The 20,778-nt window shown below is 38.0% G+C and overlaps 1 protein-coding gene across 1 annotated transcript in view; it reads right to left on the bottom strand.

Annotated features, from left to right (window-relative positions):
- Positions 1 to 20,472, bottom strand: part of LURAP1L (leucine rich adaptor protein 1 like) — a 42,490-nt gene extending 22,018 nt beyond the window's left edge. The window contains exon 1 of the mRNA XM_002708094.5: positions 19,429 to 20,472. Coding sequence (XP_002708140.1) covers positions 19,429 to 19,728 — 300 coding nt within the window. The 5' untranslated portion in view covers positions 19,729 to 20,472. The remainder of the gene's footprint in view (positions 1 to 19,428) is intronic.
- Positions 20,473 to 20,778: the final 306 nt, after the last annotated feature.

Raw genomic sequence — 20,778 nt, 5'->3', positions numbered from 1 at the left:
TATCTTTAATTACAAAAGAAATCACTCAGAAAATCATGGAAATTTATAAATCATAAATCATGGAAAAATGTAACTTTGACTCTTGATTCAAAATTATTTGCCATCCTTGATTTTAGGTCCTGCTATCATTCTTCAGTAATCAAGAGTGTGCTGTCTTGTTCATGACTATTTCAAAACTACAGCATCTCTCTACAGCCCATAATATAAAACACATGGAAATTGTTTTGTTTTGAGAAGAGAACTGAAGAAAAAACTAAAATAGGCAAGAGTACAACACAACTTTTATTAAATAGCTTCCCTAAAATAGCAGCTACAGTTGGTCCTTTTTTGTCTATCAAACCATATTCAAGCTTCTTTGGTTGGCATTCAGTATTCTTTATTACTATGAATTACTTTACTTTTTCAATCTTGCTTTCATTAACTCCAATGTAATCAAACCTTCTATCTCAATCATTCTCATTACAATTTCCTGGGCAATGTATGCTTATCACTATCCCCAAACTTCTTCAACCTATTAACATTACTTACTGGTACCCTACTCTAAGTACTGTCTCATGGGGACAAAGCGAGATAATTAATTCATTGTTATTTATTATTTATTTATCCTTCAAATACTGAGCTCTTACACTCTGCTTAAGTCTAGAGCTTGAAATAAGTTGGATGGTTTTAGCTATGGAAGAATGTATTGTCTAGTGAAACATACAGAAAAGTTGAAAAGGCAAAACCAAATAAAATAATACAATATAAACATGTAATAATATAATAAACAATGTAATACAAATAATGTAACAAATAATAATATAATTATGGTATGACTTGAAGGATAACAAGTTAAAGTTAACTATATGTATTTAGGAATAAGGGTGGGGAAGCACGAAAAACTCAGGCAAAAAAAATAGTACCTATTTAAGTGTTAACAAGCATAAGAGCACACAGGGCAAGTCAGAGGAATTAAGATGTGGCTTGGGCTGCAAATTAGGATGCAAATAGCCAGCTGCTAGGCATAGCATTCAATGGCTATGAAACAATTTCTTTCTTATAAAGATTACATTTTACTACAGATAATGGAACCTTTGAGCATAGACCAGAATTTTCAATACCAAGGAGGTTAAATGGTTTTAGTAATATTCTCATGTCTATTTACCTGACTGATTTGCAAGTAACATGAAATCCATGACTTCAACTTAACCTGCATTCCTTCTTGGGCTTATTACAGGAGTGGGATATAGCTGATCCTTAAAAATAGGTACTGCGTTCACCGATGCTGACTGTTGAAACATTTCTAGAAGCAGAGATGGGTAAAATGTCCAGCATGGATATTGAAAAGCTGGATAGTGTGCAACTGAATGTTTCCATCTGTTTCTATGGCCCACCAAGAAGTGAGAATCTGGAAATGTGTATTTGAGAATATTTCATAAATTTTGTGGAAATTAGAATTAAATAATAGGCTTATCTTTGGAACAAAAATTTGAAGTTTTATATATATATGTAGGATCTTTCAAGTTCATGGAAAATACCTACTATGAAAAACTAATTATGGATTTCTAAACTTTTTCACCAAAATAAATTAATTTTTAATTTCATTTTCCATGAACTTCTTGAAATTTCCTTATATTTGCTATGTATTTCCATCATCAGTACTTTATTGAAGCAAACAAGATTTTTGGCTGGGAAAAATATTAATTCCATGTGTAAGGTCATAGTGATGGAAAATAGATTCCTGTTAGAATTATTTCCTGGTATATGAATCAATCTGACATTCTTTGCATAGACTTAACTCACTTTGTTTATTCTCAGAAGAGTTAGCACACTTTAGTCATTCCAAATTCTGTTTACAAAAGAACATTGGACAATTTTCATATAGGGGATAAGGTTTTCAACTTTTTTGATCTTACAGATGTAAACTCAACTCCATGATGCTAAATAAAATAACAGTACATTTGTTCTAAAGTTTTGGGTGAAATCCAAATTTAATCAATTTGTCTTAAGATTGAAAGCAAACAAAAATGACCTAATACTCTATGTTATGAAATTTTCAGTAATGGTGCCTGGACTTTTGAAATTACATTTCCTCTATTTATATTGGCCCCTCCATTGCACCTGATCAACCAGTTCGGGGAGTGTGAAAGCTGGTTTTGTCTTTATCTACTATGAATCACTCTGTCTCTCTATCTCCAATTCCAACTCAGCAATTCAAGCATTGGATATTGTTCCTAGGAGATGCAGTTAATGGTTAGTGGTTTTGAATAAAACCATGTTACAGACTGTAACAGTAATCACTTCTACCCACTTACTAGCTAATATCAATAAGGCAAGATGATTGTCTTGTGATTCTTTAAAAGCCTGTAACACAAAAAGTGATATCTACTTGCATTTGTATTCATCCTTTTTGTTTCTTATTATCTTCTAATGACCGTTTTCTGAACTCATTTTATTTATTAATTAACTCAAAGCATGTGAGTAGCTCCATTTTGTGCTTGTAGTACCCTTCAAACATGTTGGTTTTCCATACCTGATCCAAATCAAGCTATCTTTTTCTAAGAGATCTGTTTGTACCATGACTGAGAGGAGTATCACTTTAAGCAGCTTTTTCACTGTGTCTTTTTTTTTTCCTGTTTATTTATTTATTTGAAAGTTAGAGTTTCAGAGAGAGAGGGAAAGACAGAGAGAGCTCTTTTATTTGTTTTTCATTCCTGAGATGGCCCCAGTGGCCAGGACTGGGTCAGGCAGGGCTGGGCCAGAGTTGAGCCAGGACAAAGCCAGGAGCCAGGAGCCAGGAGCCAGGAGCCAGGAGCCATAAGATTTATCAAAATCTTCCGCATGGTGACAGGGACCCAAACATTTAGGCCATCTTTTTCTATTTCCCCAGGCTATTAGCAGCCAGCTGTATCAGAAGAGGAGCAGCGGGGACATGAATATGCACCCATAAGGGATGCCAGCGTCACAAGAGACAGCTTTACCTGCTGTCACAAAGCTGGCCCATTCACTTTTTTTTTTTTTAAGGTTTATTTATTAATTTGAAAGAGTTACAGAGAAAGAGGAGGGGAGGGAGAGAGAGAGAGAGAGAGAGAGAGAGAGAACCTTCCATCTGCAGGTTCACTCCCCAGATATCCCCAACAGCCAGCGCCTGGGCCAGGCCAAAACCAGGAGCCAGGAGCTTCTTTCAGGTCTCCCATGATGGTAGCTGGGGCCCAAACACTTGAACCATCCTCTGCTGCTTTCCCATGCCATTAGCAGAGAGTTGAATCAGAAGTGGTGGCTTTACCCTTTATGTCACATGCAGGCCCCACTGTGTCCTTAATATAGTATATATTCATTAAGATATCAAAATTTCTGATCATCATATGTGTATATATACACAAGATTTCCATTTCAATGGGATGGAAATAGTTAATGGCTTCACTCAAAAAGCTTTCTACCTTCTATAAAATTAGTCTCTTGTAATGTCACTTATTAACATAAAATTATTGGACAGAAGAACAATGAAAGAGCACTCTCTTTGAGTAGTCAAATAAGTCCAAAAAGTGCCTAGAAGAAAATATATGTGTTTTAGTTTAGCTCTATACAGTCAAGATCATGGATGTCAAACACATATATATACACATACACACATACACTGGCAATCATCAACTTAATTGGCAAACTAAATCATATCAATCCAGACATTTAAGAGAATACTTTTATTTATATCTACTATTGTGGTGCAGTGAATCCAGATTTCATTTCCTGATAGTGTGAGACATGGTAGTAATTTTCTAATTCCCTAAATTACTTAATTGAGGAAAAGGGATGAGACAGCATAGGTAAAATTTCAAGATCCACTTCTAAGTCACTATTTAAATTTGATCCTTGTTAAAATCTGTAATTTGAGTTAATCTTCATGAGTCTAATATCTACCAAAATAGTCATTGTCATAGTCTAGTTTATTTTTCCCCACTGACAAAACACATATATAAAGAAGACTATAAATCTCTTAGTTATTCTGACCTTCTTCTCATATATTTATCCTGGCATTTCCAAACTAATGTTTATAAACTTCCAAATAAGGAATAAATGGAACAAGTTTTACATTACAGAAACCTTTTAAAACTCAAAATTGGAGCCTGCATTGTGGCATAACAAGTTAAGCCATTTCCTGCAATGCCACCATCCCACATGGGCACTTGTTTGAGTCCCAGCTGCTCTACTTCCAATCCAGCTCCCTGCTAATGAGACTGGGAAAACAGTGGAAGATGGCTCAAGTGCATGGGCCCCTGCACCCACGTGAGAGACCTGGATGAAGCTCCTAATTCCTGGCTTCCTAATTCCTGGGGAGTGAATCAGTGGATGGAAGAGCTCTCCCTCTCTTTTTCTGTAACTCTACATTTCAAATAAATACAATAAATCTTTAAAAAAAACTTAAGAAGCTAAAATAAAACAATTAAAATTCTATCTCATTTCGCAGGGTTGTCAGAGCCACACACCCTTGCAAACACTACATAATAGAACAAGATTAAAGGAACAGTTGAATAATTTCCAAGAGTTAGTTCAAAATGTGGATTTTGAGGCTAGCTCTGTGACTTAGCAGGTAAAGCCACTGCTTGCAGTGCTGGCATCCCAAATGGGTGCCGGTTTGAGTCCTGATGGCTTCATTTCTGATCCAGCTCTCTGCTGTGGCCTGGGAAAGCAGTAGAAGATGGCCCAAGTCCTTGGAACCCTGCACCTGCATGGGAGACCAGGAAAAAGTTCCTGGCTCCTGGTTTCCCATTGGCAAAGCTTTGGCTTGTAGCCATCTGGGGAGTGAACCAGCGGATGGAAGATCTCTCTTTCTCTCTGCCTCTCTGTAACTCTGCGTTTCAAATGAAAAAATAGATCTTTTTTTAAAAATGTGGATTTTAATATTAAATACAATATCAAAAAAGAGTTTGAGTTTTAGAAAACTAATAATTAATTTGTAAAAAAATTAAAAAATAATTAATTTGTTTATTATTCAATGCAAGGAGGGAGGGAGGAAAGGGGAGAGAGACAGAGAATGAGCACTTTCATCCACTGGGTCACTCCCCAGTACTTACAGCAGCTAGGACTGCAAGAGCTAGGACTGTGCTGAAGCAGGCATCAGAGAATTCTGTTTAGGTCTCCCATGTGGCTGGCAAGAGCTCTATGACTTAAGCAAATACCAGTGCCTCCCACATTCTGTGTTAGCAGAAAGTTGAAGCCAGGAGTCAGAGCTGGAAAATCAAACATAGGCATTTCAATATGGGTCACTGGTTCCTTCATTGTGAAGCTAAATGCTTGCTTCCTTAAAACTAAATTTAATGTAGTTCACTGCTTCCTTGGCCATGCAATTATAATATCAGGCAAAAGTTTATTACTAATAGTCACACTTATTGGGAAAATATCTATTATATTTGCAAACATTGTATTGGAACATATGCTACTATTATTATACTCATCATGTAATTGTTGTAATATCATAACTTCAAGATGAAAAAGGAGGAAACATGAATGAAAGTACTTTGTAAACTCTGAAAAATATGTACAATGTAAAATGTTGATTCATAGGTGAAAACTATTTTAAAGAAAAATGCTAAAATATTATGTCTTTTTCCTATGTCCTCTCTCTTTTTCACTCATCAAACAAAACTTGTTCTCAGTGCTGGCATCCCGTTTGGCATAGGTTCAATTACAGCTGCTCCACTTTTGATTCAGCTCCCTGCTAATGTGCCTGGGAAAGCAGTAGAGGATGGCCCAAGTACTTGGATCCCTTGTACTTGTAGGAGACTTGGAAGACACTCCTGGCTCCTGATTTTGGCTTGGCCCAGTCCTGGCCAATGTGGCCATTTGGGGGTGTAAACCGGCAGATGGAAGTCTGCACTCTCCTGTGTGTGTGTGTGTGTGTAACTCTGACTTTCAAATAAATGAACTAAATCTTAAAAAAAAAAGAATACTGGCTCACACACAGCTGAAATATTACAAGACAATTCTAATATTCAACATTCAAAGTGTATTTACTGAATATCACATGTGGTCTAAAACCTCCCTGTTACTATTTCACATTTGCATATGGATCAGAAGCTATGAGTGAAAGCATGACTTTGTGAAATGAAATTTGTTGCCTCAAGCCAATGGGGATATAAGAAATTGAGGGCATGTTCTTTTCATTGTTCCTTCTCCGCTTCAGTTAAAACCACTCGCAGCATCTATGTGAGTGCTGGCCACAGGTAGGTATCTGATGGATGTGCATTGCTCCCTTGAAAATGCTCTTTGGATAGATATGAACTCAACAGCAGTGATGTGAATCATTAATATGAAATGACTTATGTGACAATAATGTGAACAGGAGGGAAGATGCACAAAGTTTATGCCTTTTAACAGATTTTTATGCTCACTTAAGTATTTAGAGATAAAGTGACATTATGTCTGCAACTTTTAAGAAAGTTGAATAATGTTTAAGAAAGTGTGTGTGTGTGTGTGTGTCTAGAGAAAGAAAGAGAGTGAAGAGAGGGAGAGAATTAGAACTGTAATGTAAAAATGTTTGCATTTGAGGGAATCTAAATGAGGGACATAGAGTGATTTTTTATCCTATTTTTGCAACTTTTATATAAAGTCTAAAATTATTTCAAAATAAAAAAGGTTAATTTATTGAAACGCTTTCCAATTTTAACCTGTTTCAGGAACATTGAACAAACTAATACTTCCTCATTCTTTTCACTCATCTTACTCATCTGAGTACTACTGATGTGATGCTGACTTCAAGTGTGCTGACTGCTTCAGGTACAATATTCCTAAATCACAGTCCACTCATCAATTCTTGATTTTGTAATGAGGGCTGAGTTAAAGATAGTCACAGTATAATGCCCTAATGATTAGTGCTGCCCAGCATATATGAATATATATGATATATTATTATATATAATATATATTAACAATAAACATATAAATTATATATTTATATATTATAATGGTATATAATCAATATATTAGCAATACATTATTTTATATATATTAAAATATACTTCTATATAAATTAAATTGTTTTCAGCTAAAATCACTTAGATCATAGCATATTCATACATACACATATATATAGAGAGAGAGTTCAAATTATGCTACAAATATTGTTTTTCTTTTAAACTCTTTCTTTTTCTTTTCGGTTGGAAACTCATAAAACCTCTTTCCACAGTAGGAAAAGAACATGACACAAACTATGGTGTACAGCCTTTGTGTATAGTCTTTGTGCACTTACAGGTAAATTAAACCAACTACCTTTCATTCTGTGCTCTGCCAATACCCCACAGAAGAATGGTCACTGAGATTGACAATATCTGAAGATAGAATAGATCTTGCAATCAAGAAGAAAATCTGCTGCATCATTTCAGAGCAGGCAGAATAGTTGTTTCCTTTCTCTGTCTTCCACCCCCTCCTTCCTTCCCTCCCTCCTCTCCTTCCCTACTTCTTTTCCTCCTCCTTCACCTCTTTGTTTCCTTTCTTGCTTCCTCCCTCCATCTTCTTCCTTCCTTTCTTTCATTCTCTCTCTTTCCCTCCTCCCTCTCTCCCACCCTCCTTCTCTCCCTCTCGCCCTCCTTCTCTTTCTTCCAGGTGATTGGTCTCTGCTGCTCAGAGGCAAAGGAGGCACTGGGGTCTTTGTTCCACTCCAAAAATGGAAATGCTGCTAGTATTCTCCATAGCCAAAAGCTGGAAGTAGGATTAAAGTGTACTTAAGTCACACATTATGCATATATATTCCTCAAATTATTGGTCAGGGAAGTACAAGCACTCATTAGTCACAGCCTATGCCCCCAAGATGCAGGAGTAAAACATGATTAGAAATTTTATAAACCAACTGGGAATACAGAACCCAATATTTGGCATAATAGGAAAGTGAAAGATGAAATCATGTATATAGAATGTCAGATTTTCACTCTGGGAATTTTACCCCAGAGATGTATAAATATTTTTAAAGCAGTAAAATTCTTAATCTGTGGAAAGATTTTTGTCAATGCATACTAGTTAGTTAACCAATAACCCCATAAGTTTTCTAGTGTGTCTAAAATCACTGATCTAAGTGATAAAAAAAAAGTCGTATTTCAGGCTTCCTTGTGCATTATGGCTTTGCAATACAATTTTACCATCACATTCTAAAATGATAGCATACTAGAGTATGGTTTGATTTGTGTTCATGGTTACTGTGTAATCCTAAACAGACATTCAGGTATTTTTATCTTAATTAGTTCTAGTCCCTTTCTTTTCTTTCCTTTTTTTTTTTTTTTAAAGATTCATCTAGTCCCTTTCGACTCTCAAAAAGAACTAATTTTCTCTCTAGAAAACCTATGTGAACATCTGGGTGTGTTCTAGTATTTTCTAATCAAATAGTTATGGCAAGAAGCAAAAGGCTCTCAACAGGTCCTACGAGGAAACCACAGGAAGCTTTATCCATATTTCTGAGAATAGTCTTACGATGGACCTGTGCATGGTTTGCATTGGTCACTATGATGAAAATCCCAAGGGGTCAATTGGTTATCAATTTGTGTTACTCTGTGCAATGCATGTTTTGGAATTTATGTAGCTGATTTACTAGGGCAATAATCATTCTAAGTGATGTTTCTGTGTGGAGATGATCAATACCAAATTTAACAACTCAGATTTAGTATGTGCAGGCAAACACATTATTTTATATATTTCTACAATACCTTCTCCTATGAAATAGCATAAAAAGAAGAAAGAGACAGATGAATGGTGGGAAACATTCTAGTCTCCTCTGTTTGATAAGAATCAAAGGGTTAAACCATGAATCAAATGGAAAGAGCAAAACACAAATGGTTAATGAGTGCGTACTATCTAGCAGGGAGGATCTCAGCTATTTTGCATAGATAATCTTATTACTTAAATTATATGTTTAATTATTCATAGCTAGTAAAAGGCAGAACTATGACTCCTTAAATTTAGCTATGCCTTATTCCAAAACTCATACTCTTTGATTTAAAAATACGTAAATTATATTTATCTACCTATATTTTTTTAGCAAAACATAATATATGCATAGTGCAGAAGAAATTCAAAAAAGCCCACAAGAGAAAAACATGTTGCTCACAACTCCACTATGCAATGATTCCACTGTTAACACTGTATTTTATTACATTGGTTTCTTCTGCACATGCATACAACCACAAAAATTTTCTCTAGTCCATAACTACTTTTTTTTTAATAGGCTTAACAATTTCTATCATGTGCACATAAACAACTTACATGTCATATTGGTAATTTAGATAATTCCAACTTTTATTTCAATGATATATGATTGAAATAAAATATATACACATGAACTACATTTTTGTACAAATTCATTCTTTCTTTAGAATAAATTTCTGTAGTGTTATTTGCATCAGCATTTCTAGGTTAAAGGGTATCTCCTTTCTTTTTCTTTCAAAAAATATAGCATTAAGTTTCCCTTTATGAGTACCTTTCAGAATCACTTCCAGAAACAGTGGAGTCCCTGTTTCCATCCTTATCCCTGCAGAGCATTGCATTTTACAAGAAAGGCTAGTGGAGAACTGGTCGAGATGACCTTTCATATATCTTCCCACCAGTAGTTGTATGATGTTCTTTTCTATTTGTGAGGATTGTTGACTGTGTTTCTTTGCTTCTCCAACTGCAACATTTTTGTATAACAGAGTGACTACCTGTGAATTCTGTCCTTTGCCAATAAGCTATCTGAAGTCACAGCACTAAAAATTGTACATCAAAGAGAAGTACATGTGTGTAGTGTATATATATGTATATATATACCCACATATATACATGCATATATATATGTATATATATAGACAAAAGGAAAAGCAGAATATATGCTGAACCTAGGAAAAAAAAGCTGCAACATGAACTCCTAGGAGTTTCAAATTTAAAACTATACACACACACACACACACAAACATACAAAGATAGATTTCTATAATGATAGCTAAAGGTATAGAGAAACTAAGCATCCTTGTATATGTTCAGTAAATTTCTAGAAAGAGACATAAAATATCATTTGTAGTTGTCATTTATAGAGAATGGAAATCAATTGATAGATCATCCATACAAAATATTAACAGAGAAACAACAGTGTACAATATAGAACTAATTGATATCCACAGAACATTCCATCCCACAGCAGCAGAATAGGAAGTGTTACAACTAATAGCATGGAAATACGAAGAATCATTAGGAATTATTATAAACAGCTAAATACCAACAAATAAAAAAATCTAGAAGAAATGGACATGTTTCTGGACATTTATGATTTACCAAAATTAAGGCATAAATATATAGAAAACCTGAGGAACCAGCATTGTGGTGTAGCAAGTAAAGCTGCCACATGTGACACTGGCATCCAATATGGGTGCAAGTTTCTGTCCCAGCTGCTCCACATGGTCCAGCTTTCAGCTAATGGCCTGAGAAAAGCAGCAGAAGTTGGCCCCAGTGTTTGGGCCCCTGCCATCCACATGGAAGACCCAGATGAAGCTCCTGTCTATTGTGGTTTGGTACAACATAGCCCTGGATGCCAGCTGGGAAGTGAACCAACAGATGGATGATCTCTCTCTCTCTCTCTCTCTTTCTCTCTCCCCTCATCTCTCTCTGTAACTCTGATTTTCAAAATAAATATAGATAGATAGATATATAAAAATAAGTTTTCTAAGAAATCCGAATAGACAAATAGCCAAGACTGAGATTAAATCAGTAATAAAGACCCTCTCAACAACAAAAAGCTCAGGACCTGATGGCATCAGTGCTGAATTCTACCAAAAGAACTATTCCCAATTCTTCTTAAACTATTCAAGAGCAATTAAAAAGAAGGGAACCCTTCCAAACTCATTCTATGAGGCCAGCATTTTTTAAATTCCAAAACCATAGATAAAACCATAAAAAAGAACTGTAAACCAATATCCATGATAAACATAGATGGAAAAATCCTCGATAATATATTAGCAAATCAAATCTAACAGCATATCAAAAAGATCACCCACTTAAATCAAGTAGGATTTCTCCTTGGTATGTAGGGGTGCTTCAACATACGCAAATCAATGAGTGAGATGTCACATTAATTAAATGGACAAAAAATCAAATCATTTTCTCAGTAGATGTAGAGAAAACATTTTGTAAAATACAACACTCCTCCCTGATAATAATCTGAATAAATGGGTATAGATGGAAGGTACCTCAATATAGTAGAAAGGCAATATATGATAAGCCCACTGCAAACATTGTATTGAAAAAATAAAAGTTGTTAGCATTTCCAGAAAGTTCCAGAACCAGACAAAGATGTCCACTCTCATCATTATTATTCAACATAGTTTTGGAAGTTTAAGCCACAGCCATTAGGAAAGAAAAATAAATCAAAAGAATACAAATTGGAAATGAGGAAATCAAATTATTCCTGCAAGCAGATGAAATGATCCTTTAAATTGGGGAACCAAAATTCCACAAGAGACTCATAGGAGAATTCAGCAAAGTTGCAGGATATAAATTCAATGCAAAATATCAATAGTGTTCTTATAACCCAACAATGACCACGCTGAGAAAGAACTTATAAGAGCAGTCCCAGTCACAATGAGTACAAAAAAATTAAATACCTTGGGATAAACTTAACAAAGGATGTGAAAAATCTTTGCAATAAAAATTTAAAAACAACAACAAAAGAAACAGAAGACATAAGAATGGAAAAATCTTCATGGATTGGAAAAATTAATATCAAGATGCCCATACTACCCAAAGTAATTTACAGATTCAATGTGATTTCAATCAAAATTCTAAGGAAATTCTTCATAGAATTAGAAAAAAATCATAAAATTAATATGGAAACATAAAATACCCCAAATAGCCAATGCATTCTTAAACAATAAAAACACAGCTGGAGGCATGATGATACCAGATTTCAAGACATGCTACACGGTTGTTAGAATCAAAACAGCCTGGTACTGGCACAAAAAATAGACATGTAGACCAATGGAAAAGAGTAAAAATACCACAAATTAATCCACACATTTACAACCAATTAATCTTTGGCAAACAAGTTAAAATTACTCCCTGGAGAACGGACAGTCTCTTCAACAAACAATGTTGGGGAAATTGAATTTCCAAATGCAAATGTTTGAAACAAGATTTCTACCTCATGTCCTATACAAAAATCAACTTAAAATGGATCAAGGATCTAAACTGAAGACCTGAAAGGATCAAATGACTGGTGGAAAAAAAATAGGGGAAATGCTGCAAACATTGGCCTAGGTAAAGACTTCTTCTTTTTTTTTTTTTTTTTTTTTTTTTGTTAATTCAAAAGTCAGAGTTATACAGCAAGAGAAGGAGAGGCAGAGAGAGAGAGAGGGAGAGAGAGGGAGAGAGAGAGGTCTTCCATCTGCTGGTTCACTCCCCAATTGGCCGCAATGGCAGGAAGTGTGCTGATCTGAAGCCAGGAGACAGAGCTTCTTCCAGGTCTCCCATGCAGGTGCAGAGGCCCAAGGACTTGGGCCATCTTCTACTGCTTTCCCAGGCTACAGCAAAGAGCTGGATCAGACATGGAGCAGCTAGGACTTGAATCAGTGCCCATATGGGATGAGCAGAGGCTTTACCTGCTAAGCCACAGTGCCGGCCCAGGCAAAGCCTTCTTAGATAAAAACCCAGAAGCTCAGACAATCAAAGAGAAACTACAAAATGAGATTACATCAAGTAAGATGCTTATTCACAGCAAAGGGAACAATTAACAAAATAAAAAGGCAACAAACAGAATAGGAGAAAATATTTACAAACTATGCATCCGAAAAAAGATTGATATCAGGAATATATAAAGAGTTCAAGAAACTACAATAAAACAACCCATTTAAGAAGTGTACAAGGAATATAAAGTTTTTTTTTTTCAAAGGAAGTTATACAAAGCCAACAGACACATGAAAAAAAGACTCAGTATCACTAGCCTTCAGGGAAATGCAAATACAAACTATAATGATGTATCCCCTAACTCCAGGTAGAATGTATACTATCCAAAAATCAATAATAACAATAATAATATAACAAATGCTGGTGAGGTTGTGCAGAAAAGGTATCCTAATACACCACTGGTAGGAATACAAATTGGTACAGCCATTATGGAAAATAGCATGGAAATTTCTCAGAAAACTAAAAATAGATCTACCAAATGACCCAGCTATCCCACTCTTAGAAAATATATCTAAAGGAAATGAAAGCAGCAAATGAAAGAGATAACTACATTTCCATGCTTATAGCAACTCAATTCACAATACCAAAGGTATGGAATAAACATATATGTTCATCAACTGATCATGTGGTATATACACACAATGGAATATTACTTTGTCATATAAATGAAATCCTGACATTTGCAACCAAAATGGATGCAACTGGAGATCATTATGCTGAGGGAAATAGGCCAAATACAGAAAGACAAACATCATGCTTTCTTTTTTCTTTTTTTTTTAAGATTTATTTATTTATTTGAAAGGCAGAGATACAAAGAGGCAGAGGGAAAGAGGGGGAGAGAGAGAGAGAGAGGTTTTCTATCTGCTGGTTCACTCCTCAAATGGCCACAATGGCCAGAGCTGAACTGATCTGAAGCCAGGAGCCTGGAGCATCTTCCAGGTCTCATAGGTGTATGCAGGGGCCCAAGCACTTGGCTCATCTTCTATCTCTTTCCTAGGACATAGCAGAGAGCCGGATCGAAAGTGGAGTAGATGGGTCTCAAACCTGAGTCCATATGGGATGCCGGCACTGCAGGCAGCAGCTTTACCAGCTACGCACAGTGCAGGCCCCATTATGCTTTCTCTTATTCATATAAGTTTTTTTTTAAGATTTATTTATTTATTTGAAAGTGTTACACAGCGAGGGGAGAGGCAGAGAGAGAGAGAGAGAGAGAGAGAGAGAGAGTCTTCCATCCGCTGGTTTACTCCCCAGATGGCCTCCATGGCTGGAGCGCGCCGATCCAAAGCTAGGAGCCAGGTGCTTCCTCCTGGTCTCCCATGTGGGTGCAGGGGCCCAAGGACTTGGGCCATCCTCCACTGCTTCCCCAGGCCATAGCACAGAGCTGGATTGGAAGAGGAACAGCCAGGACTAGAACCGGCGCCCATATGGGATGCTGGTGCTTCAGACCAGGGTGTTAACTGGTGAGGCACAGCGCTGGGCTCCCATGTAAGTTAATATATAAAGAAAGTATAACACTTTTGTGGATATCATATTATTGGTTCACTGAATCATACCATGTAAATGACAATGCACTCTACTTTCCAAATGTCAGGATTACTGTCATGAATCCTTCATTCTGTGATATTAATATTTCTGTTTTCAAGTAAAATAGTATATATGTGTATGTATAGGTCTACATTTGAAGTCTTGATGTCTTTATTCTTAATAGTAAATTCTCAACTTGCATAGCTACCAGCACTTTTAATTTCTTGTACAAGACAGATTTCCTTTGAGAAATCCCCTGAGCTCTATCTGCTCATCTCAATCTCATGCCTGATCTCTGCTGTGGCATCTGGTACCTGCTGACATGTTGGTTTGTAATCTTTCTCTGACCAAATTACATTCCCACGTTATCTTTTCAACTGTCTTGTAAGTTCATCAAATTAGATGCCTCCCCCATTCAGCTTCTCAGCCATACACCTAAGGGTATCTAGGTGATGGAAATCGCCAAGCCTCCTTTGAAGCATGTCTAAAGCAATTGTGAAGTTCAATTAGTGAAATTTTCTCTTTTATATGAATTTAAAATATTTTTTTTCTTTTCATTACAAAGCAAGGAAACAATTTTTTAAAAAGAGGAGGAGGTAGATGTGGAATAGACCAGTTAGAGAAAATATGAACAACAACAAAAACCAAGTATAAATCTACCGTCCTCAAGAATTTTAAGAATTTTGACATTTTTGATTGATGTTCTACCTTGTTTGTATTGGTCTGTGTACATCTTTGTGTCTAGTCCTGGGTATTACTTAGAAAACCTTATTAAAGCAGACGTTGAGGAAACAGGCAGGGCATTTTAGTGCCTCAGTAGGAAGGGAGCAATAAGTAACTACCTTCATAACTTTATACTTCTCTGTTATTTAGCTGTTTGCAAACTATTGCCAAAAATATGGAAATAAGGACATAATATTTTCAAGTCAATTTTCATAATGGCATTACATTCACTTAATATTGATAAATCATCTTCACATCAGACATAATTGACTAAATTCTAACATGTGGCATCAACAGGTATTTTAAACTATATTTTTTGAACAGTAATTACTAGAAAGGCAAATATGGGAGGCTCCCTTAGACCCCTTCTCATTTCCATTTTCTATTATTTAGTGATAGCCTTGACAATCTTATGCATTTAAGAATTCTTGCAGAGTAAAATGATGAAAATAATGTTTCATTCTCAAAGTATGACACTGAAATAACACTAAAACCCTTTTAATATCTTATATGACAAATGTGGAGCATAAAATTTAGTAATAAATGTTTAGGCACAGATTTTGACAGGTTATTTATATTTGTTGAAAATTTGGGGAATTATGAGTAATTGGACCACCTTCTGCAGCCTTCCCAGGAGCATTAGCAGGGAGTTGGATTGGAAGTGGAGAAGTTGGGACTCAAACTAGGGGACACTGTTGTATGGGATGCCATTCTTGCAAGCCAGAACTTAGCCCATTGCACCACAATGCCAGTGCCCAAAGACTGACATTTTTAAAGCAGTCTTTTTTTATATATTCTCATGTTCTTGTGGCACATGTTGATTATTTAATGACTGCATATATTAAGCAACCCTTACCACATTGTTTTTCTGGATCACTTAGTACTGTGGAGTTGCTGACATATCACAGACTTATAAAGGCTATACTGTAGATGAAGAAAAATTCCTGGAATTTAGATAGTTGTGGAGAAGTAACAATGTATGATATGAGTTCAAGTTATGATTCTGTTCACTAATTAGCTATGTGATCTTAGGTCTACTTTCCAAATCATCTCTAAGCCACAATAATCACATTAAAAACTTGGATGAGAACACCTCCTCTTTCTCATTCTGATCTTAGGCTCAAATACAACAGACGTTAAAGTACCCTGTGAACCAAACAGTAGTGAACAAATATTATTGGGCAGACTTTACATGGAAGACTTGACCCTTGTTTCCAATTTTATTATAAATTCCTGGTGTGTATCTCTGCATTTGTTCATTTTATCATCAAATTTCCTCATCTCTAATTCAAAGTGAAAGCTCTTTGTATTGGGAACATTTGTCCCCTTCTTAAAACGTCTTGATGTCTACCTTGGATTGGACTATTATATCAAATGTATCCTTGAAAATTGTTTTCCATCCTATACTCTTTGTTACCTGTTGTATTTTTATATTGTTTTAAGACCTTTAGCATTAAGAACCTTGGCCACAGAATCAACTACTTTCTCCTTTTCCATCTCCTTTGTAACTCACCTGCTGTATAACTCCTCTCACAAATCTCAGAGAGCAGTAGCAAGGACATTTTCAGATAATAATGAAGGAAATTATCCATGAAAGCATGAAAAGAAATGAAAGGGACAATGATGAAACCCTGTGTGTAGAGAAGCTTAAGTGTTGAGAACACTTTGCTGTGAAACTATGATGTAATCTGTCAATGGACACACATCCACTGTAAAAGGAAAAGAAGAGTGATGCGGTTGGCATTGCAGTGGGTTCATCTGCCAAAGCCAGCATCACATATGGGTGCCAGTTCGAGTCTCCACTGCTCCTCTTGCAATCCAGCTCATTGCCAATGCACCTGGGAAAGCAAAAGATAATGAACTCGGGAACTTGCACTCATGTGGGAGACCCAAATAGAGGTCTGGGCTTCTGCCTTCAGCCTGTCCCAGCCCCAGCTGTTGAAGCCATTTGGTGAATGGACCAGCAGATGGATGAACTCTCTGTCTTCCCACCCCTGTAACTCTGCATTTCAAATAAATAAATAAATATTTTGAGAGAGAGAAGAGAAGGAGGAGGCAGAGGAGGGGAAGAAGCTTAATTCTTGGAGGTCTTTGGGAAGGCTTACACATGGCTAAAGCACTTCTTAGGAAGGAGTTCTGAGGGCAGGCCAAAGTGTGACAATGCCAGAGCATCCAGAGGACTAATCTGTGAACAGCACCTCAAAGCAATAAGCACGAGATGTGGGATGAGGCATAACATCAAGGGTTGTCATAAGGGACAGAAACGCCATAGAAACTATAAGTCACACATCAGTTTTAATCCCCTAACTGCTACATGGGCCAGGAGGAGATAGGAAGAACTGCAAAATTGCACCTGTGTAGTGTTTGTCTCATTACACTGTCATCTATACATTAAAATGCCTGCTAACACTCATAAGAGTCATATAAAATGAGGGGGAGATGGTCTCCTTTGCAAGAGAAGATACCTATTATAAACCCCTCCCTCTACTCCCCCACTGTCAAGCTTGGTATTTGCTTGATTGAGACCTTTAGTGGAATACAAAATTAAACACAAAAACATCTATCTGGCATCAATCCTTCTAAATACATAGATGTTGATCTTAACATAGAAAGTATAAGGAATAATCAGTTTAGCAATCGGCTGTTGGCTGCTGCTGTTTATGTTTCTGTTTGCTTTTGGCAATTGATATGCTGTGATCAATACACACAGCAAGATCTGGTTCAGGAAAACAAATTGCTATCAAATCAATGAAATGTTCATTAAGAAACACAGATGTCTAGAAGATATCCTTATTCGAAAATAACCAGAATTTTTCTTTACCCTGTAGTTCTTGAACACACTTACGTTGATATACCACAAAAAATAAAGGGCAAATGAGATCTGAGAGCCCTTAATAGGCAGGCTTCTTGACTCCTTCATTTTGTATTTTAGTGCCTATTTAATTACCAGGATATAGTAAATGCTTAATAAATAATTGTCAAATGACTAATATGTATAAACCTATAAGTGTGTGTACTTAGTGAAATATGAATATAGTAATTGAATCATTCGCTGTACACATGGAGCATGAATACACACATACATATGGGTACAGGTATATATACATAAAAAAGAGCTCAAAATTCATGGAAATATGCATTACCTTTTAATTTCACTTTCCACAAATATTTTTGAAGCATCCTTATGTGTGATTATATATATTTGTGTGTGCTTGTGTATGTATACATATACTGACATTTAACATTTGGAACATTCCAAGTGGCAAGAAAAAAATTCTTGAGACACAAATATTAAAGGCCTTAGGCAGACAGCCTTCATCATCTTGGAAGAGGTTTCTAGAGTGACATCCCAGGGTTCTAAACATAGGACATGACCTCTGAAGACCAGATTTCTACACAAATATACTTGCCAAGATTATTTTATCCTTGGAATTTATTCCCTGCAGTCTTCCAACTGCAGAAAGAGAGGAGCTAGGGCAACTTCTTTTCGATGCTAATCCCCAGTGGACCGGGTCATTTTTGTAAGAAAATCTCACCTTCCTGCTGGTGACAGAGGCCCACTGTTCCTGCCTTCCTCCTCTCCAAGCTGGTAGCCTATGTTGTTGCTTTGTGATCACTTTCTTCAAAGGATGTAGGGGAAGCATAATATCCTCCAATCAGTTCATCCATGTAAAAATAAATAGGTGTACAGGTGCAAATGACTTGCCCAAGAACTTACGCCAAGTAAAGATGTCTCAGCCTCGATATATCCAGAATAACTAGCACTGTGAAACCCCGTACTAGTCCCGTTGTCCTATGCTTAGGCTAACATTTGCAAACGACAGAGACACCAATTGATGATTTTAAACTGAGGGACAAGGGTAGGAAGTGGTTAATTAGCTAATCCCTAGGCCTGGGGATCACCTGTTTCATGGATCAGAACAGTAAAGCAAGCTATCCACAGCAGTTTCAGGACGAGTGGGCCATTGTTTTCAGAACCAGCTGTAGTTCTTCCACAGTGGCCTTAAAACAGCTGCAGCTGGTGCATTTAGGAGGGCGGTGGGGCGGGGCGCGGGAGGCGGAGCAGTCCTGTTGGAAGACCCAGCAAAGAAGGAAAACCGCAAGGACCCCGGCGCGCCACCTCCCGGCAAACCAGGAAGTCCGTCTGCAGTAAGCGCATTGGATTGAGCCACCTTTGGAACCTGTGTAAAGTGTGAACGGCGCACAGCAGGCCCCAGATGTGTGCTGTAACTGCAGACCCTCGGCAGCCGGGTGCGGGAAAGGCTGCGGGCGGGCACAGCCTGGGCAGGGTGCAGTGAGTCGGCGATATCGGAAAGTACACAGAGCAAAGCAGACTCTGTCGTGGTAGCAAACCATGACCGAGCAAAGTCCGTGGTAAACAAGCCTGGCTGCAGCAGCTTCTAGACGCGCGCCCTCAGCGCGCTCCTCCACCGCGTTTCCGCCCCATCCTTGGATTCGCCCCCTCTTTCGGCCCCGACCCTCTCCCCCCCGCGGCCGGCGCCTCGCACTCACCATCTCTTGCCTGAGGTGGTGAAGCTTGGTCTCCAGCCTCTCCACGCTGCTGGAGTGGCCACGTCTTGGGGAGCCAGAGGTTGGGGAGGACGATGAGGAGGACGACAAGGAGACAGGGAAGCTGCAGCTGCTGCTGCTGGTACTGCAGCCACCGCCGGCGCAGCTCCCCCCGCAGGGGTCCCCGTCTCTTTCCCAGGGAACCGGCTCCTCCCCGCGGAGCGAGCGCACTAGGCTCTCGGGGACTTTGCGCCCCAGCTTCAGCTCGATATCTCTGAGGTCTGGCAGCGGGCAGTCTTCCATGACTTTGCGGGGACGGGGATAATGGTGATACAAGGCAGCAGAAGAGGGGCAGCCTCGACCTCAAAGGCTGCAGCGTGATCAGCAGCCCCCTCGGGTGGTGCCCGGGTCTCTATCCTCAGAGGACCGAGGGCACCGTCCTCGCCATAATCCCCAGTGCGGAACCAGCCTTCAAAGGACGCGGCGGGTGGCAGTCGCGGTTCCCTGACCGTTGCGACTCCCGTGACACTAAGATTGTCCAGATCGCTTCATTGTCTTCCTTTCTGGCCACTCCACTGCAAAGTTGGGTTAATTGATATTGCAGAGAGGGAGGGAAAGCCAAGTATTCAAGATTTTTTTTTTTTAAAAAAAGGGAAATAAACTCTGTTTTCGCCTTAAAGGTGAAAAATTTTCACATTATAAAACTGTCCATTCACACCCCTGCGCCGGTCACTGCCTGCCCATCTGGTACTACGCGACAGAAAATAATGATGTGGCCACACTCCTGGGTCGTTTCATTTTCCAAGCCATATGTCTGCAAGCTTTCGAAATATCCTGGATTGGCAGATAAACTCTCCGCTCAGTGACAGAGGAGGTCGGTGGCGTGCGTAGAGACATAAAAAAAAGAGATAGTTTAGCAGGAGTTTACAGCTTCCTTGATGCCGCAGAAATGTCCTTCTTTCCAACGAAGCTTTTGATCCAAGTCATTGTGTTCCTCTGAGCCTTGGAAACTTTAAACTCCGCTGGCAGGTGGACCAAACCAGGGCCAACCCTACTACCGTATTTCACAGGCAAGAAGAGCCACCGTAATTTCCTCAACCCTGCAAGCTCTAGCAAGGTCTCAACTTCAAGCCTTAGTTGAGAGTATTCTCAACCCCCTACCTTCCTAAAAAGTGGGGGGGGGGGCTAGTTTAGAAAACTTTCCTTACAAGTTTACACAATGGAAAGAATGAAATGGCTTTACCAAAAGTTCAATGAAAAATTCCAACCAAAATTAATTGTCTTACCAAATGTTACAGTGTGTCACTGCAACAAACTAAATATTCAGGATAAATTGTATGAGTACTGAGCCAG

Source organism: Oryctolagus cuniculus, chromosome 1 (assembly GCF_964237555.1).
Source record: "Oryctolagus cuniculus chromosome 1, mOryCun1.1, whole genome shotgun sequence".
In the NCBI taxonomy this organism is placed as follows: domain Eukaryota; kingdom Metazoa; phylum Chordata; class Mammalia; order Lagomorpha; family Leporidae; genus Oryctolagus; species Oryctolagus cuniculus.
This window is presented reverse-complemented; position numbering and strand designations above follow the sequence as displayed.